The 20,448-nt window shown below is 56.2% G+C and overlaps 1 protein-coding gene across 3 annotated transcripts; it reads right to left on the reverse strand.

The window, feature by feature from the left end:
- Positions 1 to 1,898: 1,898 nt before the first annotated feature.
- Positions 1,899 to 20,415, reverse strand: ZNF653 (zinc finger protein 653). 3 transcript variants are annotated; one of them, XM_036459736.2, is made up of 9 exons: positions 19,789 to 20,368; positions 13,567 to 13,610; positions 11,439 to 11,654; positions 5,089 to 5,700; positions 4,777 to 4,957; positions 4,591 to 4,702; positions 3,317 to 3,431; positions 2,480 to 2,579; positions 1,899 to 2,288 (listed from the first exon to the last, which is right to left on the reverse strand). In XM_036459736.2, exons 1-9 carry the CDS (start codon positions 20,079 to 20,081, stop codon positions 2,111 to 2,113), a joined length of 1,851 nt encoding a protein of 616 aa, XP_036315629.1. In that variant the 5' UTR covers positions 20,082 to 20,368; the 3' UTR covers positions 1,899 to 2,110. The 3 variants fall into 3 exon arrangements, with proteins under 3 accessions (XP_036315629.1, XP_036315630.1, XP_036315631.1); XM_036459737.2 differs by lacking the exon at positions 2,480 to 2,579 and having other exon boundaries at positions 19,789 to 20,378; XM_036459738.2 differs by lacking the exons at positions 1,899 to 2,288; positions 2,480 to 2,579; positions 3,317 to 3,431 and adding an exon at positions 3,987 to 4,153 and having other exon boundaries at positions 19,789 to 20,415.
- Between the last annotated feature and the right edge of the window lie 33 nt (positions 20,416 to 20,448).

Raw genomic sequence — 20,448 nt, forward strand, 5'->3', positions numbered from 1 at the left:
TCCTAATGCTAAGGGAGGAAGGTGGGGATGGCTGGGGGTCCCAGTCTTCCTGCAGAAGGAACTGGTACTCTGTGGGCTAGGTGTCTCTGGGGTTCAAAAGCTGTGGACTGGCACCCCACAATGCAGGGGCACTTGGCACGGCCGCAAAGTGGGGAACTAGGTTTGGATCTTAGGATTCCAGGCAAACCTTGCTGGTGCCCTGAAGCCCTGGGAAACCACTGGGCATTTGGGACAACATACACTTATGGGTGGGCTGACCTTCTAGCAGAATGTCCTGGCTTTCCGAGCTCAGGATTGGCCCGACCGCGGAGTCATCTCCCTTTCTGCTGGGGGAACCTGGACGCTACCTACTAAGGCGATGGAAGGTGGCACATCACCTTTGGCGCATGTTTACGTGGGACGGCCTTCAGCACCACAGACAGCGGCCCGATGGGCCCAACCCGTCCTCTTGCGGGCGGGGTAGCCACGACCCTCTGAACCAGAGAGTGGCAGCCCCCACCCTATCCTCGGCCCAGCACGCCCTTTTAGCCTCCAGACCCTCCGGGAATGTCGTCAAACCCTGCGAGAAGAGCCTGTTCTGACCAATCAGGGACGGCCCTGGCAAGAACGAATTGCCGGACGCCCTCGAGGTGGAGCCAATGAGGACCCGAGCAGCGGAGCGCGCGGCCTGGCTGATGGAGAGGGAGGCCAATCGTAGTGGCCGCGCAGCCCGGGCGGTGGCGTTGCGGGACCCGGTGGCCCTTCTAGGGTTTGGCAGGCCAGTGTGACGGCTGACTCTAGAGGCCCCGAGCGATGGCTTGTTCCCCAAGCCCTGATCCTCCCGGCTCCAATGGGATTAGAAGCTGTGCTTGGCTTGCAAGGGGCTACTCCTGGGCCCGCAGACCCGACTGCAGTTCCCATGGAAACTGCTGGCTCCCGCCGTGCGGAGACAGCTAAGAAGACGGAGCCTGGGGGGAGAGGAGGCGGCTTTCGGAAGAGCGGCCCCAGCGGCCGGACTGGCTCTTCCTCGCCGACGCTCCGTCCCCGATTGTAGACCCCGATTAGAAGTGTAAACTGAGCGTTAGCTGCGGCCTCGCTCCAAGAACTGGCGAGGAGCTGGTGGGGGCAATCTGCGCGGCTCGCCGTGGGCTCCCCAGGGCCCTGGTCCTGCTCGCGGCTCTGGTCCCCCGGGTCACGTGGCTGCGGCCATACTGGCCCGTGCAGCTTGTGCGCCACCTGGCGTCCGTGTAGCCTGGTTTCACTCCCCGCCCCTCTCTCCCCCTGGCAGTCTACGGGGTGAGGAGGTGGCCTCGGTGTCCTCCAGGTACTGGGACCAGAGCAGCCGCCTTGTCAATGCCAACTCCCTTCCCCCGCGGCTTCCTGTTCCAGGAACACTCCGGGCCCATTCTACTTCGCGGTGTTGGCACCGGCTGTTCCTTCAGCCTGGGATTTGCCTCCCTCAGCTTTCTCTGGGATGGAACCTTTTTGTCATTCTGATCAATGTTCAAATACTACCTGACCACTGACCTACACAGCTCCCCCAAAAACTAATACACTATTTTCTGCATGGTGCTTGTCTCAGTCATAGATGTCTTAAGGGTTTACTGAACTGGTCCCTGACCTCTCTAGGGTGAGGAATGTCTAGGGTGAGGAATGAGTGACCCATGAGAAATTGGCAGTCAGGAGAGAGTCCTGGGAGATGTCAAGTGGCTTCCCTGGGTGCCCAAACCCCCAGCCCTGGCCCTGTGAGAAGCGAGTGTTCAGGGTTGCTCAGGCTACTGAGGCAAAGGGCCAGGTCCCTGGTCTGCCGGTATGACCTCCCCTACCTACCACCCTCACCTGAGGCCTCACTCAGGCTGGGACCAAGTTGGAGAAGAGACCCCCTCACCCCCAAATCATCCAGGTCTAGGGGGAGGGCATCTACTTTCTCACTCTTTAATCTTGCTCTGCTCTAGACACAGTTCCAGCAGTGCAGCCGCCATCGCCAGCTCCAGGGGGGGGCACCAGCCCTGGGTGGGGCAGGGGCATCACCTTCCCGCCTGCGGGGTGGCCCCCATGGCAGTCCAGGCCCAGCAGGCCCAGGAGTGGCATCGGAGTGGACAAATAAATAGGGACGGTGGTTGATGGGGGGTCAGGTGGGTTTGTGGTCGGGGTGGCTTTTGAGAGTGTGGAACTTGATGCTGTCCAGCTTCTCGAAACGCTTCCCGCAGCGCTCGCACGTGAAGTTGTACTGCACCTCTGCCGTGTGCTTCTTCATGTGCCAGTTGAGCGAAGCCCGCTGCCGGCACTGGTAGCCGCAGATCTCACACCTGCCAGGAGTCAGGGCACAGTCAGAGGGGGCAGGGCCGGCCCAGAAAGGGCTGGCGCCATCTGGGACTGGAGTGCAGATGGATTTGGCATGGCAACCCCAGGATGGAGTGCGCCTCTGGGACCTGCTCTGTGCTGGTCCAGGCCCGGATCTCCTCCCTCCTAGTACCCTCTCGGGGCGCCTGTCACTCACTGCAGGGGTGTCTCGCCGGTGTGTGTGCGCCTGTGCACCTCCAGGTGGTTCTTCCTTTTGAAGGATTTGCCGCAGGTCTCACAGGTGAATTCCCGGACACCTGGGGGAAGCACAGGCTGAGGGCTCCGCTCTTGGGGAGAGGGCTGGGAGTGTCTCCACTGTACTAGGGAGATCAACTGCAGAGAAACCAAGCCCCTACCCTCCAGGCTTGAAGGTCAAGTCTAATAACCAGAGAGGCTGATAAAGGGGAGGCTCATGGTCGCTGCCCAGGAGCCCCAGGCAGAGATGGAGTGGGAGCTCCGGTTCCTGAGGAGGAGCACAGCGTGCAGATGGGTTTGAATTTGACCCCAACATTTGGACTTTGGCACAATTTCACATAAAAATCCAAAGTTCTGATCTCAAAAAATCCAAATCCATGCTCTCCCTCTGGTCACAGACACCAACCCTGGCTGCTGTGTCTCAGCCCACACTCTGGGTCAAGGAGGTGTTTGGAGCAGAAGAAACAGAGGCCCTGTTCCTAGCCTGATGCCCCTTCAGGCTGGTCCAGCCCTGGAACTGCTCCAGCCCGAGACCTGCGTGGAGGAGTCAGGAGGCCGACGGGCCTCGCTCCCCCTGAGGTGTAACAGTCGGCGTCACTGTGGCTTACGCAGCTCGCTCTTTAATCGCGCGCTGCTCTCTTGACACGGTTCCAGCAGCGCGGCCTCAGGGAGGTGCCTGGGGGCTCCAGGTTAGTCCACCACCTCAAGCTAGCCCATGTGGGACAGGCAGGAAACTGAGAAGGCAGTCCTGGGCAGGCTTGCCCCTGCCTGACCGCGCTCCGGCGCCGCAGGGCCTCACCTGAGTGGATGATCATGTGTCGCCGTAGGTGGTTGGATAAGTAGAACTTCTTGCCACAGCCAGGATGAGGACATACTTTGGTCTTCCCTTTTCGATGTACAAGGTTGACATGGTTCTGGAGACGAGAGGGGCCGGAGTGGTGCTGTGGGTGCTATGGGGTGGGGCTGGGGCATTTCCCTGGAGGAGGGAAGAGGGGTGCCCTTGTCCTTCGGATGGACTGCCAGCTCCACGTTGGGGCCCATGGGATCAGTTTTACTGAGCCTCGACTTCAGCCAGGTTCTGGGTTGGGGCATCAGTGAATCTTATCACAACCCTGCGGAGGGCCCTGCCATTAGCCGTTTATGGATGGGGAAACTGAGTCTCCAGAGGCTCAGCAGTTTGCCTGGTGTCTCACAGCTGGGCAGTGGCAGGGCTGGGACTGGATTCTAGGGCTGTCAGTCCATAGCAGGCTCTTTGCCATGGTGCTATACTGTGAGCCCTCTCCTACCGCCCCCCCCCCCCCCAGGGCCTGGAGCAGAAAGCTCTCAATCACCCTTTCCTTCGTGTTGTTGTTGTTTTGTTTTAAATATTTTTTTACTGATTTCAGAGAGGAAGGGACAGAGAGAGACAGAGAGAAACATCAATGATGAGAACCACTGATCCCTGCATCCCTCACACTGGGGATTGAGCCCGCAACCCGGGTATGTACCCTGACTGGGAATCGAACCGTGACCTCCTGGTTCACAGGTTCAACCACTGAGCCACACTGGTTGGGTCTGCCTTTGTTCTTTAGCTCGCTAGTACACCTGTAGCTTCAGTGCCCAACCAGGCTTGGCATTGGGAGGTGCTCAGTATGTGCTTAACGAAAACATGATTTGGCAAATTCAAGGGCCAACTTGTGACACTTCCTTTGCCCAGTGGGGATATGGTAAGGCCCTGTCTCTGCCCTGGGGGTGGCCCAAGGCCCAGTGGACAACCTGCAGGTACGACCTGGTGGCACAATGACCTGAGGCTTGCAGGCCCTACCACCCTGAGCCAAGAGGGTGGCGTGGCAGAGGTAGTAGGAGCTGGGCAAGCAGAAGAGCAGGAGTGTGGGGAGCGCCTCCAGGCCAGGAGCAGGCAGCCACTGGGGGTGCAGAGAGGCTGTGGCTGGTGAGGCGGGACAGGCGTGCCGGAGGCCAGTGGGCATGTGGGAGGCGGGCACGTGGCGCCTGCTGGGGCTGGTGGGCTCTCTACTAGCCACAGGCTGCTGGGCACAGAAGCAGACCCTGCCCAGCCGTTTGGGGGGGCCTCACCTGGAAGCTACTGAGAGCCACATACACCTGGCTGCAGCCCTCGTAGGGGCAGTGGAACATCTCGAGCAGGCCGTCGGCGTCCGTCACCCGTGACCGCTTGCTCCTCCGCCTCCTGGAGAGGAAGGCCCGTGGCGTTAGGGCTCCCACACCAGCCAGACCACCAGGCCCCGCCCGCCTGACACCCACTTCTCAGGCTCCTTGGGGATCTCATAGATGATGGCTGACATGTCACTGCTGTCCAGCTCCTCCCCGTCTGCCTCTGCCTCAGGCTCTGCACTCTCAGGCACTGTCGCTGCCAGCTCTGCCAGCTCTGGAGCCACCGGCTCCTCCTTCTCCTCCTTCTTAAGCATGTACAGGTCCTCCTTCTCTACGGGGTGACACAGGGCAGGTGTCCGCGGGGACTAAGGCTTTCCAGGAGTCCCCTCTAGGGCCCTCCTCGCCCTCCCCCTCCCAGGTACTCCCATCCCAGCTCCCCCAGACTAGCATGGGCCTCCAGACCTTTCTTGGTCTCCATGCCTGCCATGGTGGTGGGGTCCACAGCGCCGGGCTGGCTGCCCTCAGGCTCTGTCTGGGTGTAGGCTGCCACACCCTCCATCATGGCGCAGGGCACCTCGTCACCCAGGCCCCCGCTGGGCGCACTGCTGCTTGCTGCCACATTGAGGTGGATGCCCTCAGCCGTGAGGGCATCATAGCCTGGGCCTGCGATGATGATCACCTGAGAGCCAGGCACCATGCCTGGCATGGGACAGCTGGCTACCACCTCGCCCAGTGCCTCCTGGGGCATGTTCTCAAAAAGGGTGCCAGGGCCCGGGCCCACTTGCATGGGCACTGGCACACACACCACAGTCTCCAGGGCTTCCGGCCCGCTGCCTGCTGGGTTGGGGCACAGTGCGGGGCCCTGCTCAGCCAGGCTCTCCACGTGGTGGACGTCGAAAGGGATGTGCACACCCTCTTGCGTGATGAGGCCGCTGCTGCCCGCTGGGCTGGTGGGGGTAACAGCAGCTGCTGCAACTGTCGCCTTGGCTGGCTGGCCTTCAGGGGGCTCCTCAGAGTCAGAGCCAGAGCAGGAGCTGGACGAGTTGGAGCTGCCGGCCCCCAGGCCGTTGTCCACTGTGGTGACAGAGGAAAGAGACGGTTACAATCGTGGCGGTGGCAGCCGGTGCTTGTTGAGGGCTCAAAAGGGGCTGGTGCTGCGACTCCTCACTGGCACCAACAGCGGTCACTTCTCAGTCCCCATCCTCCTCAGCCATCCCTGCTCCTCAGAGATGCTCTCCTCCCTCTGCCTCTGGCCCACTCGTTTCCCAACTCCTCTGTGGTGGCTCCTTCGCAGCCTTTTTTGCTCTTAAAGGTCTGGAAGGTTCTAGCTGGGGCCTCTCTGAGTGCTCCGATCAGATCACCCCAGGGTTTCAGCTGGGCTGATGGTGTTAAATCCTACCCTGATTCTGTGTCCAGCAGTTCAATACAATTTCCACACCACATCAGACCCCAGGAGAATGACCCCACTTCAGACGCCAGCTGCAAGCCCCAGGCCACCTGTAAGCCCCAGGCCACTTGTCCTACCTACTGACCAGGAGTTCCCACGACCCCATGTTTAGGTTTGATAAACTTTTTAAAAATTTATTTTTATATATTTTTTAATTGCTTTTTTACAGAGAGCAAGAGAGGGATAGAAATTTAGAAACATCGATTAGCTGCCTCTTGCACACCTTCTACTCGGGATGTGCCCGCAACCAGGGTACATGTCCTTGACAGGAATCGAACCTGGGACCTTTCAGTCCGCAGGCCGACGCTCTATCCACTGAGCCAAACTGGTTTTTGGCAAGGTTTGATAATTTGCTAGAATGGTTCAGAGGACTCAAGAAAATGCTTCAAGCCAAAACCGGTTTGGCTCAGTGGATAGAGCATCGGCCTGTGGACTGAAGGGTCCCAGGTTCGATTCTGGTCGGGGGCATGTGCCTTGGTTGCAGGCACATCCCCTGTCGGGGGTGTGCAGGAGGCGGCTGATCGATGTTTCTCTCTCATCTATGTTTCTAGTTCTCTATCCCTCTCTCTTCCTGTCTGTAAAAAAATCAATAAAATATATATTTTTTAAAACAAAAAAATAAAATGCTTCACTTCCAATGACAGTTTTATTATAAAGGAGAAGACTCGGCCCCGCGGGGGGGGGGGGGGATCACAGGAAAGGCACAGGGCGGTCCGGCACTGCCACGCCCTCCCCAGCTGTGCCCTCTCCACGCCGCCACACGTTCACCCAAACTCTCCGACCTCCAGCCCTCCCACAGCCCCGGGACTGGTGTGGGGCTGAGAGACTGCGCCTCTATCATGTGTTTGGTCTTTCTGGTGACCAGCCCTCCTCCTGAGTCACCTCCTTAGCACAGAGCCCAGGTGTGTTTCAAAGGGGCTCCTTCCAAAACAGGACTCCGGATAACGAAAGGCATTCCTCTCTCTGAGGGAATTCCAAGTGTTTTAGGAGCTCTGTGCCAGGAATTAGGAACCAAGATCAAGTATCTGTTTTTATTGTGTTGCCACTCCTGGTGCTGCCATGTGAGCACTCCCATCCGGACTCCTGTGAGCTGCAGTCTATTACATCCCACCGCCTTCTCTGCTGACCCACCCCCCGAGGGGGCCTCACAGGCGCCCACACTCCTCTCAGCATCTCTGGGCTCGGAGCTTCCTCAGGAAAAGCCTGCAGCATTCGTGGATGTCCCTCCCAGAGAGGGCAGCTCTGTTTTAGCTGCTCAGGCCAAGTCCTGGGGCTATCCCTGACTTCTCGCTTTCTCACACCTACTTCCAATCTGTCAGCAAAACCTATCAGTGCTGCATCCAAAATACATCCAAAGGCCAATAGTGTCCCCCACCTCCCCCGCACACGCCTGGTCATGGCCCCATCATCCCCTGCCTGAACCATGCAGTCCCTTCTCCCTGGTCCCCCAGCTCCCACCCTCAACCACCAACACCCCCTCGCTCTGTCCTTCCTACAGTGGCCAGAGGGAGTTAGTGAACACCTACTCAGGTCATATCCCCCTTTAAGAACCTGCTGGTCACTTTCTGTGAAAGAGAGAGACCAGCTGCTCACCAAACCAGTGTCTCTTCCTCCTGGCACCCAAATGGACTATATTTCCTAGCATTCCTTGCAGATAGGTCTGGCCATACGGCTGAGTCCCAAAGAAATGTGAGTGGTTCATGAACTTCCACCTCTGAGGAAATTCATGAACCAGTGACTACGTCTTCCTAGATGCTACCATGTTTCCCCGAAAATAAGACATCCTCCGAAAATAAGACCTACTTACAGGTTTCCTTCTGAGTGAAATATAAGGCATCCCCCCGAAAATAAGGCCCCCCTAGGCTAAACATGAGAGATATGGTACACTGATTCTGAAAGAAATGGAGTCACAAGAAATTCACCAGGAAATTCAGGAATTGGATTGTTATGATGACGTTCCAAAGATGATGACATGATTGTCATTGAATAAATGAGTCAATTCTTGATACTGTAGGATTCACAGTTTGTCTGGTTTGTGTTGACAACTACCATACTACCGTACCATATACAGGTAATAAATTTCCTTTATTTTCATTTAACAATAAATGTGTACCGTATTCTTCTTCATGGAAAAATAAGACATTCCCTGAAAATAAGACCTAGCGCACCTTTGGGAGCAAAAATTAATATAAGACACTGTCTTATTTTCGGGGAAACAGGATATATGTGTCAGATGGGGATGATTGAGATGATCAGAACTCAGAGGAGGCTGGAGCTACAGGATGGAAAGAACCTGGATCCTGGGACGGAAGGCAATTTGCAGGTGTGTGTATTTCAACAGCCGGCCTTCCTTCAGTTAATACCCTTCCCAGTCTTAGCTAGTTTGGCTTAGTGGATAGAACATTGGCCTGAGGACTGAAGAGTCTGGGTTCAATTCTGGTCCAGGACACATGCCAGGAGTTGTGAGCTCAATCCCCAGTAGGGGGCATGCAGAAAGCAGCCAATCAATGACTCTTTCTCATCATTGATGTTTCTATCTCTCTCTCCCTCTCTGAAATCAATAAAAATATATTATAAAAAAGTAAGAAAAAATGCTGTCAAACTATTATATCATACAATGCTTATCATTAAAAAACACACACACACACACACAAAAAAAAAACCTAGCCAGTTTGGCTCAGTGAACAGAGAGTTAGCCTGCGGACTGAAAGGTCCCGATTCAATTCCGGTCAAGGGCACATTCCTAGGTTGTGGGTTTGATCTCCAGTAGGGGGCGTGTAGGAGGCAGCCAATCAATGACTCTCATCATTGATGTTCCTATCTCCCTCTCCCTCTCCATTCCTTTCTGAAATTAAAAAATAATAATAAAATAAAATAAATATATATATATACACACACACGTATATGTGTGTGTGTATGTATATATATAATACCCTTCTCAATTCACTTGGCATAGCAGCCAAAGCTCTCACCAGAGGTAACATGGCTTGCACCTCCTCTCCAGCCCCACTGGCCTCCCTCCCGAGCTGAGACACTAGACAGCTTTTTGCCTCAGGGCCTTTGCATTGCCACTTCCTACCTGAACCCTTTTCTCTCAGACACCAGTTGGGCTCCCTTTCTTATCTTTATCAGACCCTTCAGCAATGGTGTTTTCTTCAGCGAGGCCTCTGACCACTTTGTCTCAAATAGCACCCTTTTCTCTCCTTTACTTCCCCCCCAAATACTTCCCATACTCCAGTGTACTCTGGATTCTACCTTGTTTACTGTCTGCTTCCCTGTAGACAGTAAACTCCACAAGGAAAGGGGTCCCTGTGCACAGTCCCCAGTCCCCAGAGGCTATATGGTACACAATGAGCAACACCTTTGCAAAAATGAATGACTCTCCGACCAAGGCTGTGATGAAGGCCAAGGGAAATAACATCTTACCCACACAGGGAGAAGCTGGGACAGGCAAAGGGAGTGACTGTCCCTTAGATCGCACACTCGTGACAGGTGGGCACACTGGGAACCCAGAGGGTCACATGGAGAGTGCAGGCACTGGACCAGACTGCCTCGGGGGAGGGGGTCTCAGTGCTTGCTCTTCCTGCTGTGTGATCACAGAGGCCTTAAGGAACCCATCTGGGCCTGGAGATATCTTGGTACCTACCTCAGGGAGTACTCTGGGTATTTAATGAGTAAATACATGGGAAGGACTTAGGACAGTACCAGGCCTGGAGAAAGCACCCTACCAATGTTTTCCACTACCTTTAATACCCAACTGCCCCATCCATGAGGCGGCCCTGGGATGGCAGCAGGAACAGTATGGGATCAGCCCTGTAGTGGGATGAGCCCGGGCTGCACCCTGGAGAAGGGGCTATCACCTCATGAGTTGGGAGCATAGTTGGGTCCCTGGGTGCCTGAGTGCAGCATCAGCTTCTAGGCTGACACTGGATCTTGCTCAAGGTGATAACTCTCCCAACAGAAATGACCGTGCACCCCTGGCTTCCCACAGTCCCTCGGGGGCGGGAGGGGTCTTGTTACTGAGTGAGAGGTGGCAGGCTGCCCCAGGCACAGAGCAGATAAGAGTGCTGCTTGAGGGAAGAGCCAGGCCTGGGGCACAGCACTCTCTCGCCAGCCCCTAGCAGCCAGAGAAGACCTGGAATTGATCCGTGTTCATTCCCAAGGGCCCAGCCCCAGAAGCTGCTAGTGCAAAAGTGAGGTTGGGGTGCGAGAGACCGCCTCTGGGTGTCACCCGATCCGAGCTGGATCCATCACCAGGTGGGCCAGTCATGTTACTCCCAAAGCCCTGGCTTCCTCGACTGCTCAGAGGGTCTGATGACAGGCCTGTGGGGAGGACTCGGGGAGTTTGGGGGGGGCCTGGAGCGGAGTACAGGACAGGATGGCCGAGGGGCAGGTTCACGCTGGGAGCCTGACTGACACACAATGGGATGGCTGTTGGCCACGGTGCCCACCTGGAGCACCTCTCGCCCACAGCTTCCCCTCACCAGCTGGGATGCCATCTGCTCCAAATGCCTGCCAGCTCGGACTCAGCCCTGGTGACTGACCTCACCCTCAGCCCTGGCAGGGCACCTATCTGCAAGCCTCACGCTTCTTCTCACAGCTCACGCCAAGCTTCTGAGGCAGGTGGGCAACCCCTCGCTACCCAGAGCACACCCCTGCTCCTCCACCAGGTCTTCCTGGACCTTCGTAACTGAGTCCCTCCCAGGCCTGAGCTGGCAGTCAGCCCCTGGGTGTGACCAACGTAGAATGGCAGGAGAGGGGCAGGGACAGAGATGGGAAGGGCAGGGTGACAGAGGGTAGAAAATGAGAGATGGGCAGGGTGTGAGATGGAGGGGAGACACAGAAAGACAATGTGGAGAGGAAGGGAAAGGAAGGAGACTGAAGACAGAGCGAGGGACAGGATGAGAGAGACAGAGAGCAAAGAACAGGAAGTGAGGAGGAGAGGAGGATGGAGAGAGGGAAAGAGAATGAGACTGGTAGAGACAGACTCTGAACCCGAGAAAGGGCTTAAGAAAATAGAGGAGAGAGGAAGAGGCCAGGAGAGAAGAGCCACCCTGTGGAGCCTGAGGCCCAGCATCCAACCCTCCCTCCCGCTACTAAGCCAGGTTCCCTGGACCCCAAGTCCAGCCCTGCCTGAGCCTGGCCGTGGGCACAGGTGGGCAAACTGTCTCTGTAAAGCGGGAACTGCGTCCTGGGATCTGTAAGGGCTCGGAGATTGCAGGCTGCATAGAGTCTGTGCTCGGTCCCTGAAGCTAGCTCCTGGGCCATCTAGCTGCTGAGAGTTTATGATACTGGCCTCAGGCTGGCAAGACCCGGGAGGGTGGGCGGTCCAGGGTGACTCTATGGCCCCGCTCTGTGGACCCACCTTTGTCACTGTCGGCGTCTGAGTCGCTGAGTGGCTTCAGGGGCGAGTGCAGGTCCTGGAAGTAGCGGTGGCCGGCTTCACACTGCCACACGGCCGTGGTGTAGAGGCCGAAGGTGGGGTCCAGCTCGGCCAGATGCGGCTCGTACGGACAGCGGTGCTTGTGGTCCTCGTACCAGATCACCACGTTCTTCAGGCAGTTCACGTTGCGCCGGCGCCCTGCGCAACAGGCCGGGGCAGGCGTGAGGAGTATGGCGAGGCTGCTCAGGGCAGCGTGGCCCTACAACCACCCGGCCTTCTGGCTCCTGGGGGTTGAGACGACGTCCGGAACCCTGTCCGGGCCTGTCCCGTTTGTAGGTAAAGAAACTGAGGCTCAGAGGGATGAGACCCCCTGGAGGTGACAGGGACCGTCCTCACTGGATGGACAGTCATACAGACAGTGGGGCCTGGCCAGGAAGGTCCACAGTCATTGTCAGCTGCTGCTTATTGTTATGATCAGTCCCCTGGCCGTCCCCTGCTCCCACCCTCCTCCTACAGTCTGTTCCTTCCGGAGACACCAGTGGACGCCTGTGAGCACTGAGTCAGGTCACATCCCTCCTCTGCTCAGTTTCCATAGCGCCCACCTTCCTGGTGGGAAAGTCATGTCCTCCCAGAGGCCCAGCAATACTCCTGCTCACCAGCTCCAGCCTCAGGGCCTTCTCCCGGGTCCAGCCTCAGAGCCCTCGCATTGGCTGTGTCCTCTGTCACCAGATAACTGCCCTGCAGCCTCCACCTTCACTCAGGTCTTCCCTCGGCCAGCCATCCTCTCTCCCCTGTCCCTCTAGCTGACCTGACTTGCTTCCTTCCTCTCCAGGTAGCACCTAGATGCTATCTATGCTTATTTGTTTTCATGTTTCTTGCTCACCTCCCACACTAGATGTCAGCCCCCTAAGGACAGGGTCACTATGGTATCTGTGTGGTTCCTTGTGCACATTCAGCACCTGCACACAGTCGGTGCTAGATGAGCGCACGTTGCGAGGGGGTGGGAGTAGTGGGGCCTAACCACCAGGGTTCACATCCTGTCTCTACCACTCCTAGCTGGGTAGCTCCGGGCAAGTGGCGTGGCTTCTCAGAACCTCAGTTGACCCCTCTGGTCAGGGGAGAATAAGGGCCCCCATTTTCTGAAGGCTAACAGGGAAGAGGTGAGAGTGAAGACACTGACAGGGCACAGAACGGGCTGTGAGTGCCTAAGAATTGGTGCCAGTGATGTGTGCGATGATCCTGCTCCCTCAACGAAGTGGGAAGGAGTGGGCCCAGGAAAGGTCCCGGGGCCTAGGAATGGTGCCCCGGGCCTCCAACACAGCGACAACCATGGGGGTACCACCAGCAAGCCACCTCCTTAGCCTAGCACTTGCCTCCTCATCTTCACCCCCACCCCGTTGGGATTTGGGGTCACAGTCTTAGCTCACCTGGTCCCTGAGAACTACGACAGTGGGAGGGGCTCGCTGTCACCAGAAGGCTGTGCCTGGACAGCTGGCTCTCACCCTGTTGGACGTAGCTCGAGACCCACAGCCCCCGTGCTCAGGGGCAGGAGGGATGAGCTCCAGGCCTCTGCTCTGACTGCCCACGCCCAGCTCCCCTGGAGCCTGGCACACAATATGCCCTTTAGGGCCTGGCACAAGCTGTTCCCTCCGCTCCTCCCTGGCTGACTCCCACACAGCAGCCGGAGAGCAGAGGAGCTAAGGGGCCTACTTTGGAGACATGGGGACCTGAGTTCCCAGCTGTGCGGCCTGGGGCAGGGAGTAGGTCCTCCTGGATTGTGTGTGTGTGAGATGGGGAGGATGAGAGATGATGAGGGCATAGCACAGCTTCCTTCCTGGGCTGGATGGGGCCCCGCCTCTGGGCCCCAGTGCCCTAATCCACCCCCCCTTCCGTCACAGCCCTGCTCAGCCTGTCCCTTGTCTTTTCCAGGAGACTGTGGGCTCTGTGAGGGCAGGGCTGGGTCTGCCCTGGTCCACACAGTGCCTGGCACAGGCAGGCTCTCCACAAACGGTCTCAGGGAATGAGGGAGTGAGGGAGGCCAGAAGGAGAGAACGACAGAGCCAGTAACTCCCAAGACCTGCCCCTCCCCCCTGGCTGTAGCCCCACTTACTTTTCTTCCTCTTTGGCTTTTTGGGGACCTGCTCCCAAGGCTTCCTGTAACAGAGAGAGGCAGGGGAGTGACGCAGAGCCTGACTGACGATGAGATAATGACAGCTATCCTGCATCCTGCCGTGGGGCAAGATGTTAGCTTCTGCTTCCCGAGTCTGTTCTCATGGCCCGTCACTGGGGTTCTCTCCCACATGGACAGCAGCCCTTAGAGGAGGGCCTAGTATCCTCACCCACCACAGAGTGGGAAACTGAGGCCCAGAGAGGTGAGACCACAGCCCAGGTCCGGTGGCCAGGGAATGGGGAGGTCAGAAAGGGGTATACGGTCAGTACCTCGTTCTGACCTCTCCTTGCCCCATGACCCCACCCGCTGGGATCACACACCCTGTATAATCCCCTCCCCTCCAGTGGGGCACGCTGGGGAATAGGAATGGTTACCATTCCCGTGGCTAGATGACTGAACTAATCAAGAGGGAGCTTACTGAGGTGGGCCTGATTTAGTCAGAGAGCCCTCACAAAGAGCCAGCAGATATCAGAAATCAGAGGCCGAGGCGGGAGGGGACTATGAGGGACTATGTAGCAAGGACCTGAGAACTAACGGCCTCTGGGAGCTGAGAGCAGTCCTGCCGACAGCCAGCAGGGCCGCAGGGACCCTCCCCACAACCACCGGCATGTGGATTCTGCCAACGCTGTGAGGGGTCGGACATCTTTCCCTAATTGAACCTCTAGATCAGGAGCGGGGAACCTTTTATCTGCCAAAGGCCATTTGGATGTGTATAACTTCATTCCAGGGCCATACAAAAGTATCAACTTAAAAATGAGCCTGCTTACCAGCACCGGTTTGGCTCAGTGGATAGAGCGTCGGCCTGCGGACTGAAAGGTCCCGGGTTCGATTCCGGTCAAGGGCATGTACCTTGATTGCAGGCACATCCCCAGTAGGGAGTGTGCAAGAGGCAGCTGATCGATAATTCTCTCATCGATGTTTCTAACTCTCTATCCCTCTCTCTTCCTCTCTGTGAAAAATCAATAAAATATTTTTTTTTTTAAATAAATAAAAATGAGCCTGCTGCCGAAACCGGTTTGGTTCAGTGGATAGAGCGTCGGCCTGCGGACTGAAAGGTCCCAGGTTCGATTCCGGTCAAGGGCATGTACCTTGGTTGCGGGCACATCCCCAGTAGGGGGTGTGCAAGAGGCAGCTGGTCGATGTTTCTCTCTCATCGACGTTTCTAGCTCTCTATCTCTCTCCCTTCCTCTCTGTAAAAAATCAATAAAATACATTAAAAAAAAAAAATGAGCCTGCTGCCGAAATCGGTTTGGCTCAGTGGATAGAGCGTCGGCTTGGGGACTGAAGGGTCCCGGGTTTGATTCCAGTCAAGGGCATGTACCTTGGTTTCGGGCACATCCCCAGTAGGGGGTGTGCAAGAAGCAGCTGATCGGTGACTCTCATCGATGTTTCTAACTCTTTATCTCTCTCCCTTCCTCTCTGTACAAAATCAATAAAATATATATTTTTAAAAAATGAGCCTGCTATATTGGGTCAATTTAATGAACTGACCCCTAGTGCCTTGACAGGGCCAGGCCCAAAGCCCAGGCTCCCATGGCCCCCCACACTGGGACGGCCGTCAGGTCTGCCGGATGGGTTCCTGACTCCCTCAGGCCACGTGGCTACGGCTCAGCACTGGCTCTACACACACTGAGGGCAGGTACCCTGGAGCCCTCACTCTCAGACGTGGTAGCGGCTTCCCTCTGCCTTCCTGCCACCAGGCCTCCAGGTCTGCTCCCTTCACTCTGGCTGTTCCCTTGTTCTTCTCAACTGCAGCAGTAAGCGTTGTGATGGTGGTTGAGTGACCTTGCTGCCCTGTGCCTCAGTTTCCCCTTATGAGGTTGGTATGAGATTATATGTGTTGTATAAAGTTTGGTGCAGCTCTGGCAATTTGTAAGCATTCAGCAAATGGTGACAGTGATCATTATGATTAATATTACCACAGAGCCAGGCCCTGGAAGACTGACCTCCCTGCTATGGCCATGGCCGTGCTCTTACCACAAACATCCTGACAGCCAATCCAGGGTCTCTCCTCAGCTCCACTGCCCATCCCCTCGGTCCCCTATCCAGCTTGATAACAATTCTCAGCTGCCACACCTCAAGTCTGGTCCCAGGACAGCTCCTCGGGGCTCCTTTGTCCTTCCTGCCCAGGCTCTGCCCTCTGCCCTGGGGTCTGCTCCCCCCTCTAAGGGGCCAGGCCACCAGGTCCTTCTCCTCCCCGAGTCCAAACCACCATGCCGCCTGCAATCACTCAAGGCCTTGCCATGACCGAGTGCTGAGAAGGCAAGTGTTTGTGGTGGGAACAGGCTTGGCGTTGGTCAGATCTCAGTTCACGTCTCATCTCTGTTATTGACTGGCTGTGCAGTCTCAAGCAGGGTCATCCCCTCTGAGACTGTTTCTTTTTTTCCTTTCTTTTGTTTGTTTAAATAGATTTTATTGATTTTTTTTTTTTTTTTTTTTTTTTTTTTTTTTTAACAGAGAGGAAGGGAGAGGGATAGCAAGTTAGAAATATCGATGAGAGAGAAACATGGATCAGCTGCCTCCTGCACACCCCCTACTGGGGATGTGCCCTTGACCGGAATTGAACGTGGGACTTTTCAGTCCGCAGGCTGACGCTCTATCCACTGAGCCAAACCGGTTCCGGCTGAGACTGTTTCTTAGTCTGTGAAGTGGGATAACAGCAGTGCCTCCCACACAGAGCTGCTGTGCGGATTAAAGGAAGTCAGGCCGCATCTGACCTTCACACAGCCCTTTCTCCTGCAACTCAAACTGCGTCCCCCCCTGCCTGCATCTCTGGGACTCCCCGCAGTTGCCACCACCTGCGTTTGAGGACACAGCTGTGGAGGCTTTTGCAGGGCCTGGCTGTACTTTCCTCCCAGTGGCCAGCTCCAAACGGTGGCCAGCAACAACAGTCCCTTGCTCTCCTCTGCCCTTCCATTTCACATTTCACTTGATATTCCCTCCAGCATCCAAACAAGCTGGTATTTCTCACATCTTGGGTTAAAATTACCTTGAGCCCCTTCACTACCAACTTTTGCGCCATTCCTTGACCACTACAACTGAGCTGTCTACACTCTTGGTTTCCATGTCTGCTTCTTCATCTCCCTTGAGCCCCTAGGGTCAGCGTTCTTCTCCACCATGCCACCAACGGCCCAGCTATAGCCACCAGGATGGCTGCCTCATTGGGCCCCCCAGTATTTGACCCTTGGCCTCCAGGACACCACCCTCCCTGTTCCTCCACCTGCCTTCTGCGCCGCTGCTTCCTTCTCATCTGCCTGACTTCTGGAAGCACGGAGAACGGCAATGGGCTCAGAGCTGTGTGCTCGGCCCATGTGCATCCATCACCATACATACCATCACCACCCGGTGATCACACACATGCATCTCCTGATGGGCTCTCCCCCCACCACAACAGCACCCCACCACCTCCCCGACACCCCATGTAGGAGTCTCACATGCAAGCTGTCATTTTTGTCTCCCGACACAGCCCTTCTCGGTTAACAGCAACTGCAACTTTCCAGGTGCTCAAACCTGGGGCACCTCTCATACCCACCCCCGTCAGAGAACACTGCCGGCCCCAAGTTCAACCACTTCTCCCCATTTCCCTGTGACCCTGCTCGGGCCAGCCCCACCCTGGCTCGCCTGGACCAGTGTAGTCACCTTCTTCCTCCTGCCCTCCCCTCCCACAGCCTCAACATAGGAGTCGGGATGATTCTTCTGATTTTCTCGTTAGGAGTTTAAGATGTGAAAAGAAAAACGCAAACACATACCGAGCTAGAGAGGAGGAGAGTGGCCTTCCTTGAACCCATCACCAGCTTTAATAACTGTCAACTCTTGGCCAGCCTTCTCTTAACTCATACCCCACCCGTTCCTCCCACCACACACAGCCTGAGGAGTGCTTCTTTAAACATCTCAGCCAGATACATGGCTTCTCTGCGCTTATAAAGGGAACTAAAAAAAAAAAAAAAATCCCACCAGAGCTCCCACTAGACATTTTTCACTAAAAGAAAAAAAATCAGTCCTCCTAGCCCCTCCCTGCCTTCATATTCTCTCCTCTGCCCTTCCATTTTATGGCTGCAGCCACAGTGATTTGGGGTCAGGTGCGGCTCATACAACCACCCTGGCCTTCTACCTTTGTACTGCAGCCACACGTTCCCGTCATGTGCCATGTACACATCAGGGCACCAGGCAGGGTCCCGACTCCAGGCCTTTGCACTTGCTATTCCTCCTTCCTCCAACACTCTTCCCCTTAATACCCACACGGCTCTCCCTGGCCTCCTTCAGCTGTGTACTTAACTGCTATTTTCTCAAGGTGGCTCCACCCTAATGCCCTATTTAAACTTCCAGCTCACACTCCTGATTCCTCTTCCCTTATTTTACTTTTTGTTTTTTTCCATCCATCTCTCACATGCTACATAATTTACTGTTTCCTATCTACAGTAGACAAGTCTCTACTTTTGCACAATAGAAAAGCCTCTAGCCTCTGCCCTTTATGTCAACTCCATGAGGCAGCTACCTTTGTTTTGTTCATTGCTGTACATAGTAGGTGCTCATTAAATGTTCCTGAAACAAATGAAGCAGCACTGGAAATTCCACTATGACCATTGTTTCCCTTTTCCCAGTAGAAAGCACCAAGGCAAACTCCATTCACCATTCCCACTTTACGCCTCTGGTCAGACTTTCACCTTATCATGCCACAAAACTGCCTTTGTCATGCCCCTGTGACTCAATGCTTCAATCCAACAGCACTCATCATGGCCTCACTGTGCCACTCATGTTCCTTTCTCTTTTCACCTGATTTAACTTCTGCTTTCGTGCTCATGTCTCACAGCCCTTGAACTGAAATCCTTCCAGGTTATAAATAATTGAACAACTGAAATAATGTGACCTCCTACTTCTGGTCATGGCTATTCCCTATAGGATATCCCTCACCCAGGTTCATGTATTTTCCCAACTACCCATGGGCCCTGGGCCAAGTTTTTGCCTGGGTTGTTTCAGTGCCCCTGCCCTAGTCCTGCACACACAGCCCTGCTCAGCCAAATCAAGCAAATACCACTTTCAGCTTAGGAAGCTCCAGGGGCTCCCTCTGGCCAGTGGTTCTCCAGCTGCACATCAAGTCTCCTTGAAGCTTTGCATAAAAAAATACAGGGTCTGCAGTTCCATCAGACTGACTGAATCAGAAATTCCAATAGTGGGACACTGGCTTGAGGTTTTTTAAGCACCTAGCATTTCCTGCCTTGCCCTTGAGCATATAAACTAGCCTGCCACCCTGAGAAGCAGGTGGGTACAATTTCAGCAGGAGGCAGGTTGCTTCTTGACCCTCAGAAGCACTCCCCCCCCCCCCACCTCCAAACATGCAAGCAGAAGGATTTTGTCACAGAACTGCTTGTAATACAGAACAAACATCATCCTAACAGTTAATACCAGTCTTAAGGCCTCTGCTGTAGTTTAACTCATTTAATTATCACTCAACCTGTAAGGCTGGAAGCGAAAAATTCCAACACTGCTCATTCTCCAAATTGAGACTGCAAACCTCTCTCTGTCTCCCACCTGTGTGGCTAACTCAGGGCTTCCTCTTCACCTGCGTCTCCCTGGGCTGAGGTGCTCCTTAGGAGCCAAGAGGTTTAGGGGAATGCGATCTGGATCGTGAGGGGTCCTCAGGTAGGTGGGATCTAGGACTGTGGGAATGGGACCACTCTGTCCTAGCTGGGGCAGCGGAACCTCATGAGCGGCAGGGCTGGGCGGCCCAGGGTGTGCAGTCATGCTGTCAAGTCTCAGGCTACATTGTAGGGGACCAGGCCTATGAAACCAGGGACCGTAGGGACCGCTGGCCGCTGAGGCCTCAGGAGGCGGGGCCGCTCCTCTAGGGACCGCAGTTAGAACGCTGGGAGGTGGAGCCCGTACCAGGATTGGTCAGCCAGCGCTCAGAGGGCGGGGCCAAACGCCCAGGAGGCGGGTTGAGGCTGGACGCATCCTAGGATTGGGCGGTCAGAGCGGCGGGAGGCGGGGCCATGAGAGAGGCACGTCCCAGGACCGGCAGTCGGAGGCCCAGGCCGGGCCGCCGGGCGGAGCTCAGAGATGCCGGGGGCAGGGCCTGGGCGGAGGGGGCGGGACCAGGCGCAGCGGGGGGTGGGGGCGTCTCCCTCCCTCCCTTCCTGCCTCCCTCGGGCTGAGGCCCCTCACCCGTGCCGGCCGCTCCGCTGGCCGCGCTCCAGCGAGATGAGGTAGGCGGCGAGCTTGGCGTCGCTCCAGCCGCTGCGGCGCCGCAGGTCCACCCAGGGCCCGTGCGCCTCGCCCAGGTACACGCGCCTCACGTCGTACTTCTTCCGGGACTCGAGCCGCCGCCGGGCCCGGTCCGACTCCGTGAGTCGCGGCCGGCCCCGCGCCTTGCGGCCCGCCGCGCCCTCCTCGGCCGCTGCCTCCCCGCCTGCGCCCGCCTCAGCCTCCGCCTCTGCCTCGGGCGCCCGCTCCGCCATCCCCCCCCTCCCTGGTTACCAGCCTCCCCCGTTGTTAGGAGCCCGGCCGGAAGTGGCGCGCATCTTCCGCGCCGCCGGGAAATTTCTCCTGGACTCACTGCCCCGCAGCGCCAAAGAGAGACAGGAAATTGCGCATGCGTCCTACAAGCTTGCGCGACAACCCACTCTCTTACTTTTTCTGTTAAACTTCTCACTTCATAGAGATGGAGGGAGGAGCTGAAGGTTTGAGGGCAGCCCCGTAAGAAAGAGGCAGATGAACCTGTAGACTGGTAGGGGGGAGGGGGAAGACATAGGACTACTGCATCTTGATCCTGAGTGCTTGCCCGAGATGACCAGGTGAGGGTGGGAGTTGTCAGGTGAAGGCAGA

This window comes from Pipistrellus kuhlii, unplaced genomic scaffold, assembly GCF_014108245.1.
Source record: "Pipistrellus kuhlii isolate mPipKuh1 unplaced genomic scaffold, mPipKuh1.p scaffold_m20_p_30, whole genome shotgun sequence".
Classification (NCBI taxonomy): domain Eukaryota; kingdom Metazoa; phylum Chordata; class Mammalia; order Chiroptera; family Vespertilionidae; genus Pipistrellus; species Pipistrellus kuhlii.